At 41.1% G+C, this 24,831-nt stretch overlaps 1 protein-coding gene across 1 annotated transcript in view; it reads right to left on the reverse strand.

Annotated features, from left to right (window-relative positions):
• cdh8 (cadherin 8) overlaps positions 1-24,831 on the reverse strand; it is a 174,836-nt gene that overhangs the window by 21,168 nt on the left and 128,837 nt on the right. Inside the window, exons 6-8 of the mRNA XM_066654745.1 lie at positions 24,572-24,759; positions 11,709-11,953; positions 2,085-2,221 (exon numbers count right to left, since the gene is read on the reverse strand). Coding sequence (XP_066510842.1) covers positions 2,085-2,221; positions 11,709-11,953; positions 24,572-24,759 — 570 coding nt within the window. The remainder of the gene's footprint in view (positions 1-2,084; positions 2,222-11,708; positions 11,954-24,571; positions 24,760-24,831) is intronic.

Consider the following 24,831-nt stretch of genomic DNA (forward strand, 5'->3'; position numbering starts at 1 on the left):
GAATACATTCAGAAGGCTATGAAGCCACCAGTGGAATGGTGTTCTCTGGCGTAATGGAGCTCCATCCTCGTCTTATTGATATTTTTCATGGCCGAATGATGTCAGACCCTCACGGGAATGTTTCAACTTTTGGTTTGAAGAAATGCTGAATGAGAAATGTTTGGTATAAGTTTCTGGGGCCGGCTGTTTTCCCCTTAAGTATGACACTTAAGGCCTAATTTCTCCTTCATTGAGGGATTTACTGAAGGGTGTTGCACAGTTTCCTTAAAATATTTGCTTCCGTAAGGGAATGTGTTAAGGAATTCACTGCACTAACAGAGATTTTTTCGGGAATTGTTGTTTCCATGGAAACCGTTGTTTACATCCACTTGCTGTGATAACCGTTATCGCCTCTTGTACCAACTCACAAACTTTCAAAGATGGAAGAAAAGAACACAGGAAATCCAGATTGTTCAGAGGAGGATAAGAGAACACTTCTGGAGGAAGACAATAAAAGCAGACGGACGAGGGCCTGTGGAACTCGGTGAATGATGCGGCACGCTGTTGACTTATCGACATGGAATACCTCGCCTTTGAGAACAGTCATTAACTGCGTCGCAGCAGGAAGAGCACAGCTGTGGAGAGTAGCGTGATCCAACTCAAGACGATTAAAGAAATCATGGATTGACTGCGGATCAAATCTATAATTTAAACTCAACTGCTCATCGATGAGCGAATCCAGTGGGTTTCTCCCGGTCATGGAACACTCTCCTCGGGACACGTTCCTTTATCAACATAGACTCGGGCGTGTTGGAGTTAAGGCGGTATCAGAGGTATCTTAAGTTGTTTACCTTCATCTGGTTGCTAAGGTGTTTGTGCAGAGGTTTAATGAACTTTAATGGATTCCTTAAGGAATAAGACAAAGATAAGAAAAAAAAAAAACCTTAAAGACAAGGAAAACATATTTTTAAGAGTATTTAAGAGTTTTTTATGAAAATCTTAACTCAAGGTGTTTTGTGCAACTGGCCCCTAATATTTATTTACACTTTAAATATTAAAATATTAACGGTTAAAGCTATGATGACTTTTACAGTATTCCAAGTGTTTGCCATTGTGTCCCTTTTGGTTGCTATGGTATTGTAGGTGGTTGCTAGGGCAGTGGACAGGGTATCTAAGGTGATTGCTGGTGTATTGTTGGTCAGGTATTTTGATGTTGTTGAAGTGTTTCTTGGTGGTTGTTATGGCAACCATGTTATAGTATTTAATGTGGTTGTTAAGCTGTTGGTAAGTGAGATGATATGGAGTTCAAACAAAATCTCAGGTGGTTGCTGGGGTGCTTGTTTTGATTATTCAGTTGTATGCAGATGAGGTCCAGGTGGTTGTTAGTGTGCTGCTATGTGGTTGCTTTGGCCCCAAGTGGTTGCTAAAGTGGCAGCTTTGATATTTCAAGTGTCTGAAGATGGTGTCCCAGGTGGTTGCTGGGGCAGGGGACAGGGTATCTAAGGTGATTGCTAACATATTGTTGGTCAGGTGTTTTGATGTTGCTGAAGTGTTTCTTGGTGGTTGTTATGGTATTTGATATGGTTGCCGAAGTGGTTGATATGGAATTTCAGGCGAAAGTAAAAGTGTGAGATGTGGTTGTTATGGTAACCATGCTAGTATTTAATGTGGTTATTAAGCTTTTGGTAAGTGAGATGATATGGAGTTCATACAAAATCTCAGGTGGTTGCTGGGGTGCTTGTTTTGATTATTCAGTTGTATGCAGATGAGGTCCAGGTGGTTGTTAGGGTGATGATAGGTGGTTGCTAAAATGGCAGCTTTGATATTGCAAGTGTCTGAAGATGGTCTCCCAGGTGGTTGCTAGGTTACTGCTTTGGGTCCAGGTGGTTGATGGGGTGATGGTAGGTGGTTAAGTGATACTGGGATATTTGAACAGATCAACTGCTGGTTGGATTCACAACCATAGTTATCATAATACCTAAGGTCACAAACCATCGATAATGCCCATTTGCGGTCATTTGCTCAAAGATTCCTGTTTAACTCTATGTTAATGTGCACCCCCAAACACTCCCAATATAAACCACGTAAAATTAACGTTCACTTACGGATTTCTGTGGCCGTAACTGTGATGTTGTGCCACATTTCGGTCTCTCTGTCCAGTGGCTTGGCTAATGTGATCCTTCCATTTTCCACGTGAATATTGAACTGCCTCTCCAGATCCGTGTGCCGATCGATAGAATACCTGCCGTAGGAAAGAGAGTGGAGAAAAAGAAGAAGGGAAATAAATCGTGCATTCAGTTCACATCTCTCTGAACAAATAAACCCATAACACACTGTAGATGCCTCAGATCTCTCAGCTCCATCAGCACACGCCTGCAGAATACAGAGACATCTGCAGGATCTTAACCCGAAGAGGGTTATAACTGCTATTCAAATGCACAGTTCAAGTGTCATACACAGTCATACATGTGCAATGACACAGTTATATTTCCATTCAGATGCCAACAAAACGTTGAAAAAAATGACTCCTGTTGTGTGCATAAGATTACGAAGACTTACTGGAACATGGAAAAGCTTCAATCGCCATATGCTCTTAAGTCGTCTCTTTCAGTGCTATTTTAAGCTTTTGGAATCATCTAAAAGAAAAAAAAGCTCCCAAATCTATTGTAATAATTGCTATTCTTTGCGCTCCCAAGTGTGTCAGTGTGTCTGGAAATTTCTGGTTCGGTCCAATTCGAGTCCAAAATAAACCATAGCCTTGCTTCCTTTCTGTCTGTTTTTTCCCTATTCACGATGATATTCACACCAGCTTGTGTAATATAACTTCTGAAACGAAGGCTGTAAACTAGGACATTGCTGTGAGGATTTGATGGCTACCAGGTGTGGTAGGTACTGTTGTGATAAACTGAGCATGACCACAGACTCCTACAGGTCAATGGAATTAGCCGAGATAAAAATCATAACAAATACGACGAAAAAAGCAGAAGCAGATTAGGAAGTCGGTGGGTGTTTGTTTAGAGTCCAGCGTGAGACAAAAACCCACGTCAGGTTTTTAAATAACACTCTCGTCGCCTAATAGCTACAGAAGATAACACATATAGTCTAATTACGTGTCACACTTAATGTGCTTAATTACCAGACTCAAGGTCACTTTTCAAAGCCCCAGCATAGACTTTGTGATTAAGCTACAAATTCTAGACGCCATTAAAGGTTTTCTGGCTGCCAAGCCGCTCCTGTCTGAGGCCCGCAAAACAAAATAAGTGCAGTAATAGCTCTTTAAAGATGAAATGAAATGCTTAATTAGTGCTAACATCAACAAGCGCAGCGGCTCCTCTCAGAGCAGGTTTCAGATGTTCGTTTTGTGCAAATGACTAAGATGCTGTCTCTGTTTTTCACTCCGTTATTCACTTCGCTCCCTTCTCCCTCAGCCCTTTAAGGGACAGGGGGAGGTAGAGAAACAATGGGAATAAACTGAGGTTTTATGGATGATTGCTAAAATGAAGACATGTAACAGGTGATCGCTACTAAAAGAATTTACACACATTCAAGAAAATAAACACACACCATGTTTAAGACCGGGGCTTTAAGGTTCGAGAAGTGGGCTTGGGACCGGAATGTCACTGGCTACATCCTCAAGACTGACAGGAAATGAAGGGTGGGGGAGTAAAGGAAAAGTCTCATCCCTCAACATCCACAGCTGAGCTGCCCTTGAGCTAGGCACCTAACACCCAACTGCACCCCAGAGGCTGAGATAGCTGTACACAACAAGGGTGTGTGTGTGTGTGTGTCACTGCCATGGATGTGGAGGCAGTGTTTTATCATACTGCTGCAAACCCCACCCAGTTCTGAACACACTTGCAGGAGAACACTACACATTCTGGTAGGCTGCTGTTGCTAAGAGATCAGATGCAATAATTAGAATCACCCTGGTTTTAATAGCAATTTATATGTTCATAAAAATAATAATGCGAATATTAATATGAGCACTTTTATCATTCACTAATTCTTAACAATTGAATTATTTATGATATTATAATAATGTATTATAAATTGTTATTTATATATTTGTTTTTTTTAATATTTACTATTACATTTTTCTTGTTTATTTACATTTTTCATGCATCACTTTTAATTTGAATTGTGATTCATTTTTTTACCGTGACCCTGAAATGTATTTAAGTGGCAAAGAAGATGATGATGAGGAGTCATTTTGTACTCTTTTATATTTAATTATTAAGGTTTATACAAACTCTGCAAAGCCTTTTCAGATGATTTTATGTATGAAATGATTATTATTACTAATATTATGCCCTGCACATAACTGAACACAGCCATGTAGTTGAAGCCCCTGTGCTCTCAGTTACTGTATCATTAGAGATTCTGTTGTATTCTCTTTAGTTGTGTTCTTGTGCAGAAGTGGAACAGTGTACACTGTGCACTATTTGTGTGTGTGTGTGTGTGTATAGGGGATGAGTGTGTGTGTGTGTGTGTGTGTAGGGGATGGGTGTGTGTGTGTGTGTGTGTGAGTGTGTGTAGGGGATGGGTGTGTGTGTGTGTGTGTGTAGGGGATGGGTGTGTGTGTGTGTGTAGGGGATGTGTGTGTGTGTGTGTGTGTGTGTGTGTGTGTGTGTGTGTGTGTGTGTGTGTGTGTAGGGGATGTGTGTGTGTGTGTGTGTGTGTGTGTGTGTGTGTGTGTAGGGGATGGGTGTGTGTGTGTGTGTGTGTGTGTGTGTAGGGGATGTGTGTGTGTGTGTGTGTGTGTGTAGGGGATGTGTGTGTGTGTGTGTGTGTGTGTAGGGGATGGGTGTGTGTGTGTGTGTGTGTGTGTGTGTAGGGGATGTGTGTGTGTGTGTGTGTGTGTGTGTAGGGGATGGGTGTGTGGGGGCACAGATGCGACAGTGCGGATGTAAAGGTTTGCGGAGGCGGCACGGCTAAGTGCTGAGTGTGTGTTTCTGGGTTCTGTCGATCCTCAGTGAAATCTGATGAGAGCATCATGTCCATCACTCGCTGTAAGTCTGAGGACACAGAGCTGAGGGACGAGTGACTGGGGACATCAAATATACTCAGCTCATTAGATTCAGGGACAATCACATTTAGAACCTGAGTAACAGGAGAACAAACAGCAGCCGTTCACTTCACAGAAATAAACACTCAATTAGAACAGTTTTATAAAATCTAGAACCTCAAGAACACTGTAAAAAATGTGACCCATTAGTTACTTAAAAAAATTATGGCAACAAAGTGACACGTAATATTAATGAGTAGATTCTAATTTTCCAACTTTTAAGTAACATTCATTGAATAAATTAACTAAATTTAAGCAAGAAGATTATGTAAATGTTAATAAAATGCACAGTTAAAAATGTGTTGGATTTAGTAATAACATGCCTAAATATGAATTAATATAGCTCAAAAATATTGAGTAAGTTCAACTTAATTTCACAAGGACAGGACTATTTATCTGAGAAAACTTAATTAATATTTACTAAATATCTTGCAAGTATTGATTTACATTTACTAAATATCTGGCAAGAATTTAGTAGCCTGTACTAGGTTTCTGGAGAAAGCTTGTTTCTATTTACTAATTATAGTAACTTTACATCTATTCAATAATATCACGTGTCACTTTGTTGCCATAATTTTTTTATGTTAAATCTACTTCATTTGTCCTTTTTGTGCCGTGTTCGTGTCGACAGGTCAATGTGCATAAAAATAATACCAGGTAAACATTTGTTCATCTCTTGAAACATTTATTCACACAAAAATTGAAAATTGATACAACTACATCAAGAATCACAGGCAGAATATATTTTGGGGATGTGATGCAAGGTCAAAACTTGTTGGTTCAGCACTTAAATCGCAACAATGTTTTGAGACTGCACTCATCTTATACCAGATCAGTTTAATTAGGATTCAGCAGGCACCTGCAAATAGATGAATATTAGTTTTAACTTCATAAACAAGTGTAATGTTTTAGTGTTGGTCTTTTCTATTCATCTATTTCCAGGTGCATCCTGAGTCCTAATTAGATTGACTGGGTATAATTGTTAACAAAATATGATCTCTTGTATTTCAAATTCATTATGTACATGAAATATAAACAGACATAACCTTGCTGTACAGTCAAATCATTTAAACCAGACTGTAGACAGTGAGCAAACACAGGTCATAAAATTGTATAGAAACGATTGGAATTGGAATTTTTCTTGCTTTTAATAAGTACTAATTATATTGTTTATAGTAGTGCCCTAAAATCAGGCTCGAATTTAGTTTTACGATTCAGATTCACAGTAATATAGTAAACTACGAGGGTTTTCGAACGCTACAAAAACCCGAAACACAAATTAGTGCAATTAAACAGTGAATATAACACCGTTTCTGACACAGAAATAACACAGCAGTAAAAGTGTCAGAGTGGTCTGAATGGTCTACTTTAACAGAAACCATCGGGTATATGGCGCGAAAAGAGAAAATGAGATTGGGAAATAGATTTTTAAAAAACCAAAGAGATTAAAAATAAAAACAAATAGGTGTTCCTACACAATACTATGAAAACATGCATTCTGATATATTGAGTATGGAATGCTAACATAATACGTAAAATGTTAAATGTTTAGTAAACAGACGAATCATTGCCTCTGATTTCGTGGTGTGCTCTAATTGGCTGAACTCTGTTCAAACGCAGCTCTGTGTGTGAAGTGAGAGTGAGAGTGCGCTAGGGCTGCGATGACCGTTTGAAAGTGTACTCTGACAGAGACTGAGCGTCCTGTCATGGCTTCATTACACCGTCCACAGACACATGAAACGACATTCAAACTACAGAAAGCACAACATCAGCTTCTTAAAACCGTAATTCAGGATTGTAATCACAAAAACACTTTGTTTTTTAATCAAACGTTGTTCCTCACCCTCAGCTAACTCTCCAGTCTGTGCTCGAACCGGTCTTTACGAAGCACCGGTGTTTGTAAATAAACCGCCTCAGTTCCCCGCTAGGCCTCTCTCTCCCTGCTCATAGCAGAGGCGTCTGGTGTTGTTTTAGACAGAGAAAAGAACTCCAAACGTTGAAAACAACGAACAGAAATGAGGATTACTCTAGTTCTGCTCCATGGTTTTGCGGTGTCGGATCTCTTAAGGTGGAAATGCCTCCAAACTCCGGAGACGGCTAACTGCATTAGCGACAGTGCTACAAACTAAACACCTCGAGTTACACATGAGTGTCTCTGTTAATTCAATCAGTGAATTAAAAACTTACACACAAGTTAAACTTCATCCACGTACAAACAACTGTCGTTTTTCCTCCTCAAACACACCGATCCACCTTAAAAAATCCGGAGCTTAGAACTGCGTGTCCCCACATTTAAGAGCGCCTCAAACAAAAAACACAGATTTAGATAAAAATTGTTCTTTTGCTGTTAATAATTTAAAAGCTGTTCACTTTGGGAAGTCCGAGGACGTTCAGAACCCAACAATGCTGGTGTCCACGAGTTTCAGAATGCGTTGGACGGAAGTGTATGATTAAAATTAAAGACCTCCCAATGAGTAAAATCTATTACATTTTCTGGATCTTTGGTGTTACTCATAAAATATGAATACGTTCTATTATATTCAACATATTCCCAGCTAATTTTATTCAGCCAAAACTGTGTAAATTGCAATTAATACTTTGTTCAAATTTATTGAATTTAGCTCAATTTTATTTCAAACTACATGAAGTCTTTTTATTAAGTGCAAGTTACTATTAGTTTTTAACTAAATATTAATTTACCCAGTCCCACTTTTTACAGTGAAGAGGGGAACTCAGACCAAGGAGTCAGCATCATGTTTATTTTGTTCCTCTAGAGTTAACGCACAAACTGCTGCTCGTAAGATTTAGGCGTAGATTTAGGATCAGGGTCAAGGATTGGGTCACTTCAGGTCCTCCAGTGGGCAGCTGTGGCATGAATGCGTGGACGGAAAATTGGGGGCGGTGGGAGTGAAGTAACGGTACTGTCCACCTCCTCAATCCACCTCCCCACAACTGCTCCCCGGGCACCAGGGATGTGGAAATTATTATTCATTCATTTATTGTATGTAACCCTTATCCAGTTTGGTGGGTCTGGTGTCTTCCCGGAATCACTTGGTGCAAGGCGGGAACACACCCTGGAGGGGGCGCCACACACACATTCACTCACACTCTCACACCTACGGACACATTTGAGTCTCCAATCCACCTCCAAACGTGTTTTTGGAGCGTGGGAGGAAACCAGAGCACCCGGAGGAAACCCACGCAGACACAGAGAGAACACACCACACTCCTCACAGACAGTCACCCGGAGGAAACCCACGCAGACACAGAGAGAACACACCACACTCCACACTACGCAGGGCATAAAAATGACAACATAAATAACTCTGCCTGTGAGCATCAGTGTGCCATGTGATGCATTGTCTTTGATGGGCATCCTGTTTTTATTTCTGAAGAATTGTTCCAGTCTTAACCACACATCTATGACAGTCTGCAGGTATCTGATCTTATCTTGTCATAACTTATTTAATCTTATCTTGTCTTATACTCCCACATTTAAGTGAAGTCTCCTACTGTACTTTAAGGGTTAAATAAAAGTGAAAGAACAAGATTCCAAAGCTTTACTTAAACACAACACCCTCTGAATGTTAAAAACATGAAGGAAGTCATAAAGAACCCCCAGCCCTCGCCCCTCGACTGCTGTTTAAAAGCGAGAGAACATTCGAGGATGAAGCGCAACAAGCAAAAACACTCTCTGAGAAAAGTGAGACGAGAATCTACCTGCAACATCACGCTTCAGTGAACTAAGTACAGCTCTGGGCTTGTAGCAGAGATAGAGGACAAAGTAAAGAGAGAGAGAGAGAGAGGGAGGGAGGGAGGGAGAGTGAGAGAGAGGTAAATGTGTGTAAGAGAGACAGGAAGATTGAAACTGGGGGAAAACGAGAGACATACAGGGAAATAAAGTGGGTGATAGAGGACAAAATAAAGGAGGAAGGAAGGGAAGAAATGGGAAGTTGAGAAGGAGAGAGGAAAAGTGAGAGAGAGAGAGAGAGAGGGATGTGTGAGAGAGATTGATTTGATTCAGGGTATAGAATGTAATCTATACTCAAAGTGAACTGAAGGAAGTAAGATGTGTTAGTGGGTCTAAATGTGTGTGTGTGTGTTTCTCTTTTTTCTTCTCCTTCCATTTGCAAAGTGCCTTTTCCCTTTAAATGACATTATCTGTCCCCGCAGTTCCGGACGGGAAATGTGACTTTGCCACTTTGCGTCTCAAAAATTCACTTAAGAACGCTGCTGCTTTTCTGTGAAACGTCGGGACAGGTAATGCATTCCTCGCGGCCGAGGCGCGCTTGATCAAGTCATTTTGTGCCAAACATAATTTACCTGATGGCCTCGGGATGGAAGCGATTCATCTCACAAATAAAAACGACACATGGACACAATGGAAAAGAGCGGATTTTATAGACTTACACAGATCTTCCCACACAGCCGCCGGAGAACAGCGTAATCAACACTGAGCACGGCGAACCGCAGCCACTCGGCCCGAAAACAAGGGCCCAGCTGCTCTCCGTACTGGCATCAGCCAAGACACAGGTCTGGATCAACTGCACATGAGCCTAATCTCATCGTGCCCAATGCCAAGTGCCAGCTGGAGGGGTATCAGTCCAACAAAACCGATGGAGTGATGGACCTCCTACACATTTCTCTGGTATGATATGGGACCCGAAATGAATAACCCGACATCGTGACCTGGCTTTAGCAGTGTTTTCGTGGCTGAATGCTATCAAATCCTCACAGCAGTGTTCCACTATTTGTAGTGTAAAAGCTTCCCAGAAAAGTAGAAGATAAAACAGGACTAAGAATAAAAAATGAAATTTGAAATAAAGTTTATCTCTTGTAAGTAGAATGTCAAAGTTATCTCACTTTCCACGTCCAGGATGTAAACAAACAAGCGAGTGAATAAATAAACAACTGCAGACTATCACTATTCCGGAGGCAGAATTCAGAGACTTCCCAATCGATGGAGACTTTATGATCTTCAGGACGGCTCTTTAACTCTCTCTCAGAAACTGACGGCCGCAGAAATGAAGTGCTTCTCAAATTATTAACCTCAGAGCTGAGCACGAGAAAGAGGAACCAACACAGTCTCCACCCGAGAGACACCGACGTTCAGGCACCACACCGACAAATTTGTTAAAACCTTACATTAAAACTGAGTCTGTTGATTACATTTGAACAGTGTTTCAAAACACCAGGGCAAAGTCTACACTGGGACAGATACTTTACCTCGTTTGCCTCATGTGGTGTCAAAGCAAAACCATAATAACCACAGTTTCTAATCTTCTGAATGTGAATCATGTGTTATGTTTTATTACAGTATAATTACACACAAACAGGAGCACAACTTAATGCTAAACTCTTTAAAATATATATTGTATGGCATTAAATCCAACAAACACAGGCAAATATCAACCATATCATGTTTGAAATGTAAATGTAAATGCAAATATTCATTACGCCTTAATAAATATGTAATTATTGTATGTATAAATATGTAATTAAATATGTAATTACGTTAATATACCAAAGCAAGTGAATAGGCTCTTTATATTGCATTGTTTTATGTCATACGAGAGCAAAGTAGCAGTGTAGAGTCAGACGTTTTAAATCTAAACAGCTGTATGTAATTAATTTAGATTTATTAATATGTTATTAAATATGTAATAGTATAGTATAGTATAATATTAAATATGTAAAAGTAATATATAATTACATTAAACTTGCTACACTAAAACTCAAGTTGATATCTTCTAACAAAACCAGCCAATAACGTCTAGATAGAGATGGTGTATGTTACTTTAAAATTACATTACATTAAAATATCAAGGTAAAACACCAGTAACAACGCTAACGATCTAAACTGTAGACGTGAGGACATGACATTGAGTGATAAACAGTAGGAAATAACAGCAGACATGAGGAGGCTCTGAGCGCAGGGAAAATAAAAATAATATCTAACTAACTAAATAAATAAATAAATAAATAAAGAAGGAAACCAATCTGGATTTCTGTGGGTCCCAGTTCCGCGTGTAATTACTCGACCTGTTGAGTGTTGTCCCTGAAACACGGCGAGTCGCTGGAGAATTAATGAAACGCTGGACACAGAGAAATTGCCTGTAACCCATAGTCAAGGTGACCTTGCCGTATTTTTTCAGGGTGAAATGCATCTGAGAACGAAGGGAAATCTCGCTGTGTCCAACGTCCTCATCACTGCCCTAATTCCATACATCAGCTCATTATTTTACGGATTTAAATATACATTTCTGAACAACGTATGGTTTAAAAAAACTATGTTTTATAATTCACTGGTTTCTCAGTTTCTCAATCAGTTGATTTCTCCATCAATTTTGTGGTTATCACATGATTTTAAATGAAAATAAATTAGTTAAAATACAGTTTTTGAATGTATCTTTTAAGATACAATAATCTGACCAAACATTTGCATAAAAAGTATTCTTCCTCCACCATCCTTCATTCTTTACTCTTTTCACTCTTTATTTTAGACTCACTTCTTGCTGTTTTTACGACTCAGGACACATCCATCATTTCTCTGAAAGCCTTTGGACAGAAGACTGAATTCCCCTTCAGCACTAAATTCTCCACTTTCCTACAGCCGTACTTCTCAAGCTCCCATGTCCATCCCTTAAACCGAGGTGTTGTTTACCTGATGTGGCTGTGGGAGGCGTCCTGGTCGGTGGCAGAGACGGTTCCGATGATGCTGCTCAGCTGGGCGTTCTCGTGGATGCTGAAGATGTAAGTTGAGTTCGTAAACACCGGCGGCTCATCCGCGTCCTCCACGTACACGCGCACAGTGGCCTGGTCCATGAAGGGGCTGCCGGTCGTGGAGGGTTGGACGTTTGTGGCCACCACCGTCAGACTGTAGTTCCTTTTATTTTCAAAGTCCAGAGGCTGAGAAAAACAAATGATGGAGATAAATACATTAAAGTCATTCTCCTTCTTTGTAAAGAGGAAGTTACCTCCAGACTCAAAACAGCCTCGTAATAATTCCATTGAAGAATTGGATTAAAAATAAAGCATATTTATGAAAGTGATCATTTTATTGAAGTATTTATGTCTGTACTGTGCAGGTCATGAAATACTTTACAGTCTCTGAATGAGCCAGTTCATGCTCCGTAGAGCAGCCGAGTATTAACAGTAGAGTAGCACTGCTTCACATTCCTCCTTCAGAACCACACTTTCACACAGAGAACTCCTTCAAAAGACTAAATAAAGTCCATTCCTTGTCACACTCATCTGTCTTTTGAATCCACACGACACCCACCCTCTCTTTACCCTTTTATTCTGTATTTTATTCTCTTTATCTAAACACAACAGATGTCTAATTTAAGTTTAACTAAAGTGGGAAAGTACCTAGTACAAATCTCTGGGCTTTTTGACATTTTCCCTGCACTCTTTTGTTTATTTGTTTTCATTTCTGCGCTCCAACATTCCAATATTTTGTACGTAATAAAAATATAATTAACACATGGAGAAGAAGAAGTGTCTACAGAGAAAACACCTCACTGCTACTTCGCCAAAGTAATTCTGGAATATTTGTCATTGACAGTTAATTTTATCTGGACGCAAGTCTTCAAGATTTACCAGTTTGAACGTATGTATTTGTACATGTTTGTATTCACTTATTTAAACGTATAAACATGGCTCTAAATATAAAATAAAAATGTGGGTCTGTTTTACTTTAATGTCACTGCCACTTACTTCTCTATGTCCAAAAGCTGCAACAAGTAAAGCTCTGGAGAAGCTGCACATGAGCTTACAGTCACTGTTATAACCACCACCCCCACAGACATTGAGGTGTGTCTCCTCTGGAGCGATGGAGATAAGTCTGAGAGTTAGTGACCCACAACAGACTTTATTTCCTTTTACTCTCAACGTCCAGAGCTGGGGAGTAACAGCGGGAGATAGGCATCTCTTACCCCCAAAAATAAAAGAGCAGAGGCCTTTAAGATGAACACATATAGTTCCACTAGTTATATTTTATCACAGAGTTTAACATCTGTGAATAAACGAGCATCACCTTTATTCTTTATATCAATGGGTATCTGTATAAAACGCATCAGGAATATCAACATTTAGACACGTTGGATTTGGTCGTTGCGGACAGTGCCGGAGTCATTTTATAATCATCAAAAACTTTTCACTCTTCTTTAAAGAAAAACTACATTCAGGGAATCAACAACAAACATTAATGTAGCCAACACTTTCCCAGATGTTTAAACTGTTTGGATGAGACTGACAACAAGGAAATAGCCACGAAGATAGCAGGGGGTTCTATAAGTGATTAATATACACAGCATACACTGAGGACTCTGTGCTGTATTTAAATCACCACTAATGACACACTTAAACATCTTGGATTGAATCGTTTCTGTTTCCCAGAAATCAGCTCAGTGTGGTGCTGCAGTTACATGTATTTTGTCTTTCTCTCTCTTAGTTCAGTGGTGACTCTGGTGCTATCGGAACATGTGAGCATGCGCTATGTAGTTGGTAGATAGGTCAAGTCATTGCTCATTACAAGTACAAAGCAACAAGGTGCAGTTAGAATCTATCAGAAGGGCAATAGTAGCATCGAGAAAACAATTATGGGAAAAGTGAAAGGACATACAGGCAATAAATGATAAAAGATCATTACAGAGGAGAGTAGGTTTATTTATACAGTGTCGCTGTCCAAAGATATATATCTGCATTTATTTAATTTATTTTTCATTAAATAATTCATTCATTCATTGTCTGTTACCTTTATCCAGTTCAGGGCGGCAGTGGGTCCACAGGCTACCTGGAATCATTGGGCGCAAGGCGGGAATACACCCTGGAGGGGGCGCCAGTCCTTCACAGGGCAACACACACACATTCACTCACACACTCACAGCTTCAGACACTTTTGAGTCTCCAATCCAATACCAATGTGTGTTTTTGGACTGTGGGAGGAAACCGGAGCACCCGGAGGAAACCCACGCAGACACAGGGAGAACACACCACACTCCTCACAGACAGTCACCCGGAGGAAACCCACGCAGACACAGAGAGAACACACCACATTCCTCACAGATAGTCAATCGGAGGAAACCCACGCAGACACAGAGAGAACACACCACACTTCTCACAGACAGTCACCCGGAGGAAACCCACACAGACAAAGAGAGAACACACCACACTCCTCACAGACATCTGTGTTACTGTGACACAACCTGCTGCGCCACCGTGCCGCCTTAATTTATTTTTATTCTATTTAATTTACTACATCATTTGGACAATAGACCAATAGAAATGCTCCAAAATTGAAATCATTTGGATGTCCATCACTGCGCACATTCTGGGTGGGTTCTGGACCCACCGCGACCCTGAACTGGATGAGTGGTTCCATCATCGATGTCCACTGAAAGTTCCTTCTGTAAAGTTACTCTTTTGGAGAATGTTTATCTTCAGACAGTGACAATATTTATGTAAGTGCTTATAAAAATGCATAATTAGTGCAGAACACATAATGAAGAATAATGAATTATAACGTTGTCTTCTATTCCTAGAGCAGAAATTGCAAGATATGTAAGATTCTTAGAACAAATCGTAATTCAGTATTTCCCCGAATAGTTCTTAAACCCCGAGGCATGTATTCCACTATTTCACTGTGGTGATGGAGCTGAAGACGGAACGCCTGCGGCCACCAGCTCCAGACTGTAATTCCTTTGTTTTTTTTTTTTTTTGTTTTTTTTTTGCTCTCAAAGTCCAGAGCTTGCGAGAAGTGGAAAGAGATAAATATCTTTCACTAATGACCACAGCAGCAAGGACAAACCCGGCCGGCAGAGATGGATGAAAAGGGCTCGGCGATACACAACAACGGACGGCAGAACAGAGCCCTGGAAACACAATAACGCAGGCAACAAAAATGTTATTCAGCAGCAATAAGCGCTCTCACCTGAAGCGCTGGAAGTGTTGTTATTAATTTGAGCAGCGAGACAGCATCTGTTTGGGGTTTAGATGAGCTGCAAATAAGGTTAATCTAATGGAATCAGTGCGATTGCATTGCAAATTGTTAAGCAATCATGAAAAATATAATTTGTATGTTTGTGTTTTCCGGCAAACGGAATTATCCTGGTCTACAACACCGTGACGTTAACGTGGTTAATGTATTCTCCGGGGCAGTGATCCAGACGAGGAATATTATTGAAGTATCAGGTAAAAGCAATTTGGAAATGATTTGTACGACCGGATAAATATTTGATCTCTCTCTCTCTCTCTCTCTCTCTCTCTCTCTCTCTCTGAGAGTAAGGGCATGGCAGCATCCAAACATCCTCACCTCCGCTGCTGTGCTGAGCTTTACTCCAGCGGACATTCTGTTTTCACTTAGCCTCTTTAGTAACTATGTTATTATACAATAACAACACATGTAATTACAGTATAATACAGTTTCATTCAGGATCAATAAAGTGATAAACTCTTATCACTGAGATGTATTTACTCAGACTTATTACGGTACAACAACATGGAAGTACGAACTTATCTTAAAAAAGAATATTATAACCCCAAAAGTAACGTGTAATTACATTATTATTAAAAGTATTACTCGTACGCAATTAAAATTAATTACAGTAAATATTATATTAAAGACAATTTAACACAGCACTAACTCCTTTAATTTCAGCACCTGGTAATGCCTTCTTTGTTAAAGATCAGTAAGACAATGAAATGCAGTTAAATAAATTGTAATTTATTACAAAAAAGTAAGTCTTTTTCTTTCATATTTATGAATATGTATGAAATGTTTGAGTGTGGGTTTCTCTTGTTATGACGGGTAATTTTTGAACTTCAGGTGGTTTTTATTTGATATATTTACTGTAGTTTAGTTTAGTTTTATGCATGGTATGTCCAGGGCACCTACTTATTTATTTATTCATGTATTTGTTTAATTGTTGCAGTGAGTTCAGCTGGAACTCACTGAGAGTCTTTAGAAAACATATGATTAGCATCTTTTATTTAGAGTGTATTACAGAGTTACACAATGCACAATGAGCTCTTATTACACACTAGTTACCATCTGAAAACTGTGGTTTGTGCAAATGTAATCACCTCCTCCTGTTAAGGATGTGCAATTACACATGAGCACACACAATGTAATATTTATAACTGAGAAATGGCTATGTAAAACCTGACTGAATCTGACTTTACCACTGAATACATCACCAGCTTTTAGCTCTGTCCTCTATATATTATTAGCGTGGGAATGCATAGTCATTACAGTGGGTATTATAGTAATAATAATAATAATATCAAATAAATATGGGGTATGGGCCCTTTAAAGGCCTGTTCTAGATCCATAGGTCCAATTTGTGCTCCGTGATCAGGATTTATTTCCCGGATGGAGCTCGGTCCACTCTGCAGCAGGACACTGGGGCTGTGATTAGTGTCCAGAGCACAATGAAGAATTTACAGAGTGAGCTTCTGGTTTAAAATAGAGCTGGGCTCCCAGAGGAGAGGTCAGAGAGCTGGCCGAGAGAGGGAGGGAGGGAGAGAGAGAGAGAGAGCAGCTGGACTCTACAAAACCACAGCTTTGATCTCGGTATATCTGTCTGTGTGTGTGTGTGTGTGTTTGTCTCACTGCCACATTCAGAACCAAATGTCCACACACTGATGGGGCTGTGTGTGATGCTGTAAAATCTGGGACCTCACGTGTAAATCATTGCTGTTCAATCAAACACATGTCTCTCCCAAAATAGTAACTTTACAGGAGATGGAAAAACCTTCTTAAATTCCAATGGAGGTCAATGTAGAAAGATATTATTCAGAGCGTTTCTCTCAGTTTCACACAGTGTGAAGAACTGATGCAGTAAAATAAAGATATATGTTCTTGATTGGACAGCGATGGAATGTTACTGGGTTTAGGCTCAGGATTAAGTTTAGATTCATGTTGTTAGAATAAACGTTATGCTTTGATTTAGACTCAGAATTCAGTGTTTGGTTTTAATACTGAGTTTAAGGTTAAGATGAGATTTAGACTGAAAATTATGTTTCCCTTTCTGAGGTTAACTGCAGCATGAGGATTAGGTTTTAGTTACTGAGATTAAACCCTGCTTTAGGATTGAGATTAAACCCTGGTTTAGGGTTAAGTTTTAGTTACTGAGATTAAACCCTGGTTTAGGATTGAGATTAAACCCTGGTTTAGGATTGAGATTAAACCCTGGTTTAGGGTTAAGTTTTAGTTACTGAGATTAAACCCTGGTTTAGGGTTAAGTTTTAGTTACTGAGATTAAACCCTGGTTTAGGATTGAGATTAAAACCTGGTTTAGGGTTAAGTTTTAGTTACTGAGATTAAACCCTGGTTTAGGATTGAGATTAAACCCCGGTTTAGGGTTAAGTTTTAGTTACTGAGATTAAACCCTGGTTTAGGATTGAGATTAAACCCTGGTTTAGGGTTAAGTTTTAGTTACTGAGATTAAACTCTGGTTTAGGATTGAGATTAAACCATGGTTTAGGGTTAAGTTTTAGTTACTGAGATTAAACTCTGGTTTAGGGTTAAGTTTTAGTTACTGAGATTAAACCCTGGTTTAGGATCGAGATTAAACCCTGGTTTAGGGTTAAGTTTTAGTTACTGAGATTAAACCCTGGTTTAGGATTGAGATTAAGCCCTGGTTTAGGATTGAGATTAAACCCTGGTTTAGTGTTAAGTTTTAGTTACAATGGATTAAACCCTGGTTTAGGATTGAGATTAAACCATGGTTTAGGATTGAGATTAAACCCTAGTTTAGGATTGAGATTAAGCCCTGGTTTAGGATTGAGATTAAACCCTGGTTTAGGATTGAGATTAAGCCCTGGTTTAGGATTGAGCCCTGGTTTAGGATTGAGATTAAACCCTGGTTTAGGATTGAGATTAAACCTTGGTTTAGGATTGAGATTAAACCCTGGTTTAGGATTGAGATTAAGCCCTGGTTTAGGACTGAGATTAAACCCTGGTTTAGGATTGAGATTAAACCTTGGTTTAGGATTGAGATTAAACCCTGGTTTAGGATTGAGATTAAGCCCTGGTTTAGGACTGAGATTAAACCCTGGTTTAGGATTGAGATTAATCCCTGGTTTAGGATTGAGATTAAGCCCTGGTCTGGGCTCGTTATAAACTGAAGAGCGTGTCTTGGCTGATTTAATACCTGTGGGTGATTGGGGAGTTTTCTGTGTTTAATTCTTGGAATGAACCCACACCCTGCGGAGAAAAGGGAAGTCAGTTTGCTCCCAAAATATTCCCATTCCTTGAATCCGCAGCAGTTCTCTTCCGCTCTCCCTCCCACCTTCAGAAACTGATGAGTAAGGACTCCGAACTGTATCTGGTTTAGCAGGGAGCCGGCTCACGCAGATTCCCCATCGAAGGGTTTTAATACTTTGTATTTTTGCTGTGAGGATCTGATGGCACCGAGCTTTAAACCTGGTACACAGTACAGTATCTTACATAACAACCGATGTGAAAAATTACATCAGAACATCACTGTCAGGTCTCTGACACACACATGAAGACATCTCCCACTCCCCAAATATTGCAGCAATCAGTGTAATCTTGCATGGGCAGGTAAACACACACATGGAACCTGTGCCTCCCGCTGCTCTGGATGGTGTTTGATTTGCTCAGAAAAGTAAATAAACAAACAAATAAATAAGTAAGCAACAAATACACTTTCAGAAAAAAAAATCAAAAAGGCTACATCTTCAGTTCTTTTCATTAGGGAACGTTATTGAACCATTTTCTTTATTCACTGTAAAGTTTTAAGTCGAACTGATTACACACACCTCGTTCAATCTCTGGGGTTCTTCTAATTATTTAGTTATTTACATGAAATATTCACATCCCCATCTCCAGAAGAGAATGTAATGTACCAGTAATTTACCTGTACAGCATCTTATTAGAAAGAAAAGCACACCTTTATGGATCCCCTTATAACTCTAAACAACTCTAGACAAGATATAATCAACACTAGTTAAGTGTTAAAATAACACTCCGTAGAGTTTTTTCTTTTAAAACTAATAGAGTAACTAGATCAACACTATGACAGAGTTCAATTTCTAACACAACTTTCTAACACAACTAACCGTGTTAAATTAACACTACACAGTGAGAATTATATAAACAAATTAACACTCACAGAGTTGATTTAACACTGATGATTTTGCTGTGTAGGGAAACTGCTTATCTGCATTTGACCCATCACTAGTAGTGAACACACACACACACAACCAGAGCAGGGGGCTGTTTGAGGGATAGGGGCCTTGCTCAAGGGCACTTCAGCCGTGAACCTTCTCTCACTGGTCCCAGGAACTGAACCGGCGACCCTCTGGCCTCAAGTCTGCTCTCTAACCTCAAGGCCACGGCTGAAGAGAAAGGTTTTATATGGATTTTGCACCGAGAGTTGGAGTCGTGTAACATTTTCAAGCGAATCTAAGCTACCTCAGTAACGTCAGCACATATTAAGCTTGTTTACTGGGCTGTAACATTAAACACTGTGAGGCTGTGATCACGCTTTGTTATTTACCCGTTATAGTGATGTGATCACAGGCTGCCTTTGGCTGAAGTGCGTTCACGTTCGGACTGCGCTGCAGGTTGTTTCACGTTAAAGTTCCTCACTGTTTCTGCTGTAAAAAGCAAATGTTCCTGTAAATATCAGAAGGCCAGACATCAGCTCCAGAGCTAGAGCAGAGGGATTGACCTGTTGCTGCTCTCACAACAGAGGTACAGGCAGCTGTAATGGTTTTCTTCTTTTTTGAAAATGTACTTTCTTGGAAATAAAATGGTGACAAAAGCAGATGGACTTTTACTTGGATGTGTTTTTGGTGTTTTCCACTGTGTACATTCACAACACGAACACATGGACATTGCCCCCAACCAACCCCCAAGATTCACCTCGGTACCAGGAACGATTTTGCAATTAGAATATTTGACAGAAGGGCCACATGGGGTTAAAGTCAGACTAAACGTCTCAGAGTGTGATGCCAGGCTTTAACGAGGCTCAGGTGCTGATGCTGTATGTTTCGGTCTGGATTCAGATCCTCTCTGATATATTGGTTGGAGCTCCATCACTCTGAACCTCATCACAGTTGACACTCTTAATAACTGGGTCTTCAAGGGTCCTTAATAAAGACTGTGTTCCTGGTTAGAACCAATAACTATCCACATATTGAACCTGTTCAAATGCCTCTTCAAAGTGTTATATATGTTTCTATCAACAAATGGTTCTATGTGGCACTGGGGAAGGTTTCTACTAAAGTTACAGTGTGCAGTTTGTCACAGAAGAAGAATCTTTTTCAAAAAGATATAACATCATACAACACAACCTCCATTGATCTGAAGAGCCATTCATCTGTTCATCTGGTCTCGGTTCTAACTTTACTAAAGAACCCTTGAAGAATTGTCATAGTGTCCCTTTGGGTAAAATTCCATCTAAAGCTCCATCTAATGAAATGAACTTCTTCGCAATGCGAACGGGCCTTTGTGAAGCCCTTGGATCAAACCAGAATCATTGCCTTTGCTAAAGAACCCCAGAAGAACCCTGTTTAAAGAGTGCAGGATCTTTATTTTCCTGTAAACCTACCTCACTTTTCCAGCTCTTTCAATAACAACATGCCATTTGATCCCGTCCACAGAGTCAGCCGTACTCAACAGCTCATCCCATCACTCAATGTTCTGTAGGGGGCTAAATACAGCAGTCACTTGACCTGTTCTCTGGTTCGGATGCCGCTGGAGTGTGTGCTGCCGAGCGAGCTGCCGTGTGGAGTGTGTGGAGGCTGGTGAACAGCAGCTCTCCTTCTCCCACCACTTTGGGCCTTTGGTTTTTTGATGCTCGTGGCCTGGAGCTGTGTTTGCTGAACACCACGCAGACAGCCAGAGATGCTTTAGAGTGGGGGGGGGGGGGCGTATTTAAAGACATCAAAGATCTGCAGGGGGAAGTATCTCGCCCTCCTCTGCCTTTGGGTGGGGGGTGATGAGACTGGGAAGATGAAAGCACACACACACATACACAAATACACACAAACCCCTCCACAACAAAGCCCAGCTCCACCACGGCAGAGGACTCCTGCTCCAGATCAATACATTTACGCTTCCTACAAAGAGCCTTTGATAATCTGGGATCAGAATTTACTGCTAATAAAATATACAGCTGCCAATAAAAGTTCTTTATTTATGAATTCTCTTTCTTTTGGCACTTTTCCATTGCATGGTACCACCCCGGCCTGTGCTCCCCTGTGAAATGTATCGGGGGTCGTCTCAAAACCCTGTCTCTAAGGGGAACAGCAGGCTTTGGAAACCACAACAACGGCGGCGGTAAGTGTTCACTCATGGTGCATTGGTGTGTTATTGTTGTCACTGTTGTTTGAGACAGAACCTGCTTCCAGAACCAAATTTACCTGAAGGAGAAGCTGAAAAGCAGAGTACAGTAGAGGTGAGTAGGGACACGGCAGTGGAAAAGCACCACTCACCCCATCACACACCCACAGCTGTGAGGCACTCGTGTGTTGATCGTGAGACTTTTAAAACCTCTACAGCTGCATGTTCTAGGTCAAGGAACCTTTGATTTTAAAACTGTAGCCTGGGCCTGGCCTTGTTTTCATTATTTCTAGGTTCAGTGGTTAAAAACGTGTCTTTAACCTTGTTATTTATCGGTAAACGTCGCCGCTGTTGTGTTCAGTCCGAGGTAAAAGGAAAGCGGTTGCCAGCGGATGCCAGTGGATGGTAAATAGGGAGGAAAAATAAAGGTTATGTTCTCGGTTCTCGCGCTGGGCTTCGGTGAACCCGGCTCCGTCTGGAGGAGCACAGGTGACGAGAGGAGGATGTTGATTGCCTGTTTTTGTCATGCGGCACCATCCATCATAGTATTAGTGATGCAGCCAACAGATTCCAGGCCAAGAGCAGAGGGATGAGACCGTGGAGAATAACAGCGCCGTTCTGTTTCATATTCAGATGTAGATGCACAACTTTAGACTCAAAAGGGCTCTTCTTTTAGTGTGTGTGTGTGTGTGTGTGTGTGTGTGTGTGTGTGTGTCTGTGTCTGTGTTTGTCTTTCTCTCCCTCCGTGACCTTGTCTGCTCCTCTCTCTTCATGTCTCTTGGCTTTTTCTAAGAGAGTGTAAATTATCTCAGACGCCGCTGCAGTAACAGCCTCTGCTTTTCTGGAAAGGCTTACATTTGACGATAGAACATTTCTGTGAGAGTTTGATGGTACTGAGCCGCACCACTCATCGCACTCGGCATTGGACACGGCTCATGTGCAGCTGCTCCAGTGTGTGCTGATGTATCGGGAATACTTTTCTATGAAGAGTGTCAGCGAAACTTTTCAAAAGCTCCTTGAACGAAACTAATCTCATTCTTCTACTTTAGCGCTTTTCAAGAACTCGGAGAAGCTTACGTTTTGTTAAAAGCAGGATTACGGACAACGGAGAGAGCAGTAATTAATACAACAGCTAGACTCATGAGATTGGATCTGAGTGTGAAGAGATGCTTCTAGATTAGATCTGGATGAAGATGGAGAAGGGTGTCTGCTTAGTTCCAGAGTCACGGAGCAAGTCTAGAAAAAGCTAGATCCCCAAAGCCATGGAGATTGAACAGAGGGAGAGTGAGTAGCAGCTGTTTCAGACCTGAGAGAGTGAGGGGGGGGTAGTGTGTGTGTGTGTGTAAGGAGGGCTTTGTAGGTAAATAGAATCATTTTAAATTGTATGTAATATTTTGTAGGAAGCCAGTGAAGGAGCTGAAGTACAGGGGGTGTGTGTTGGTGAGAGCGAGGGTGAGCGGAGACGAGTGGCACTGAGCGGAGTTGGAAATGAAGCTGGGTTTTTCCCCGGGTTTGACAGGAACATTAGGGAGAAGGGAATGAAGGAGCTACTGTTTATCCTCCCTCAACATCCACAGCTGAAGGTAACACCTCAATCAGCTCTCTAAGTGCTGAGGAGAATGTATGCCATCTCTGTGTGTGTGTGTGTGTGTGTGTGTGTCTGTGTGTGTGTGTGTGTTGTACTGAACATTATGCCTAAAAATGACTGGGTGAAGTGAAACTCTACTCCAAAATCAATGTGCACAAAAACACCACCCCCTTTATTGAGTTTAAATGAATTACTTTGAATATTAAAGAGCAAGGACTGTGTTTTATAAAGCACCCCATGTTTTACTGATGTTATTTATGTGCATCCAGACAATGCTGGGGTTCAACTCTCTGTAGATGTCCTTGGGAGATACGGGTGCTTCATTGTATTCTGAGCCTCAGTGAAGGCTTGCACATTTGCATACAATGGTTTTTCCATATGCAAATCCTCGCTGCTTCGCTAGGGTTCAGAACCAGAACCCGAAGTCGAGGGGGGGACCGGGCGTACGGGGGGTTATCGCTGCAGAAAGCTCCAAATCTGAGCACGGCTGGCCTTCAGAACTGAAGTTGTTTTGTGAGGATACACACACTTCTCATGTGGGTTTTAAAGTATTTCTCAAAGTCAAGGTCACACTCAAGGTCAGTGGATTTGGAAAATATGTTACAAGCCCTTTATTCTCCACGCTCCATCCACAAAAGCACAGAGTGCACCGCCTTGTTTTCACGACTTTCAAAGATGCAGGTCATTCTTGATATATGGTGAAGAACAGATGAGCCCCAGCCCCCCATCTACACACTCACTGGCCACTTTATCAGAAACACCCCCTTCTACTGACACTCACTGGCCACTTTATCAGAAACACCCCCCCTCTACTGACACTCACTGGCCACTTTATCAGAAACACCCCCCCCCCTCTACTGATCCTCACTGGCCACTTTATCAGAAACACCCCCTTCTACTGACACTCACTGGCCACTTTATCAGAAACACCCCCCCCAACACTCTACTGACCCTCGCTGGCCACTTTATCAGAACCCCCCCCCCCCCAACACTCTACTGACCCTCACTGGCCACTTTATCAGAAACACCCTCTTCTACTGACACTCACTGGCCACTTTATCAGAAACACCCCCCCCCTCTACTGATCCTCACTGGCCACTTTATCAGAAACACCCCCTTCTACTGACACTCACTGGCCACTTTATCAGAAACACCCCCCCCCCCTCTACTGATCCTCACTGGCCACTTTATCAGAAACACCCCCTTCTACTGACACTCACTGGCCACTTTATCAGAAACACCCCCCCCCCTCTACTGATCCTCACTGGCCACTTTATCAGAAACACCCCCTTCTACTGACACTCACTGGCCACTTTATCAGAAACACCCCCCCCCCCCTCTACTGACACACACTGGCCACTTTATCAGAAACACCCCCCCCCCCCCTCTACTGACACTCACTGGCCACTTTATCAGAAACGCCCCTCTTCTACTGACACTCACTGGCCACTTTATCAGAAACGCCCCCCTTCTACTGACACTCACTGGCCACTTTATCAGAAACACCCCCCTCTACTGACACTCACTGGCCACTTTATCAGAAACACCCCCTTTTACTGATATTCACTGGCCACTTTATCAGAAACAAAGCAATTGTTTTAGCCTCCTTTTGCTGCCTCACCTTTTTCAGGGTCAATATCCCCTCCTGAGATTGAGCGTCAGGGATTATCTCGAAAACATTCTTCTCATCTCCTCCGATGATTCGGAAAGTGGACTTGGAGTTCTCCCCGATGTCCCGGTCATTGGTTATAATTCTTCGTCCAGATTTCCCAACACCAAGGTCTTCCGGGATGGTGAACTCATATAAACCTGAATCACAGAAATGTGACATCACAACTCCTCACTGATTTATAACACCAGCTACAAAGTAATCGATTCCAG

Source organism: Hoplias malabaricus, chromosome X2 (genome assembly GCF_029633855.1).
Source record: "Hoplias malabaricus isolate fHopMal1 chromosome X2, fHopMal1.hap1, whole genome shotgun sequence".
NCBI classification, from domain to species: Eukaryota; Metazoa; Chordata; class Actinopteri; order Characiformes; family Erythrinidae; genus Hoplias; species Hoplias malabaricus.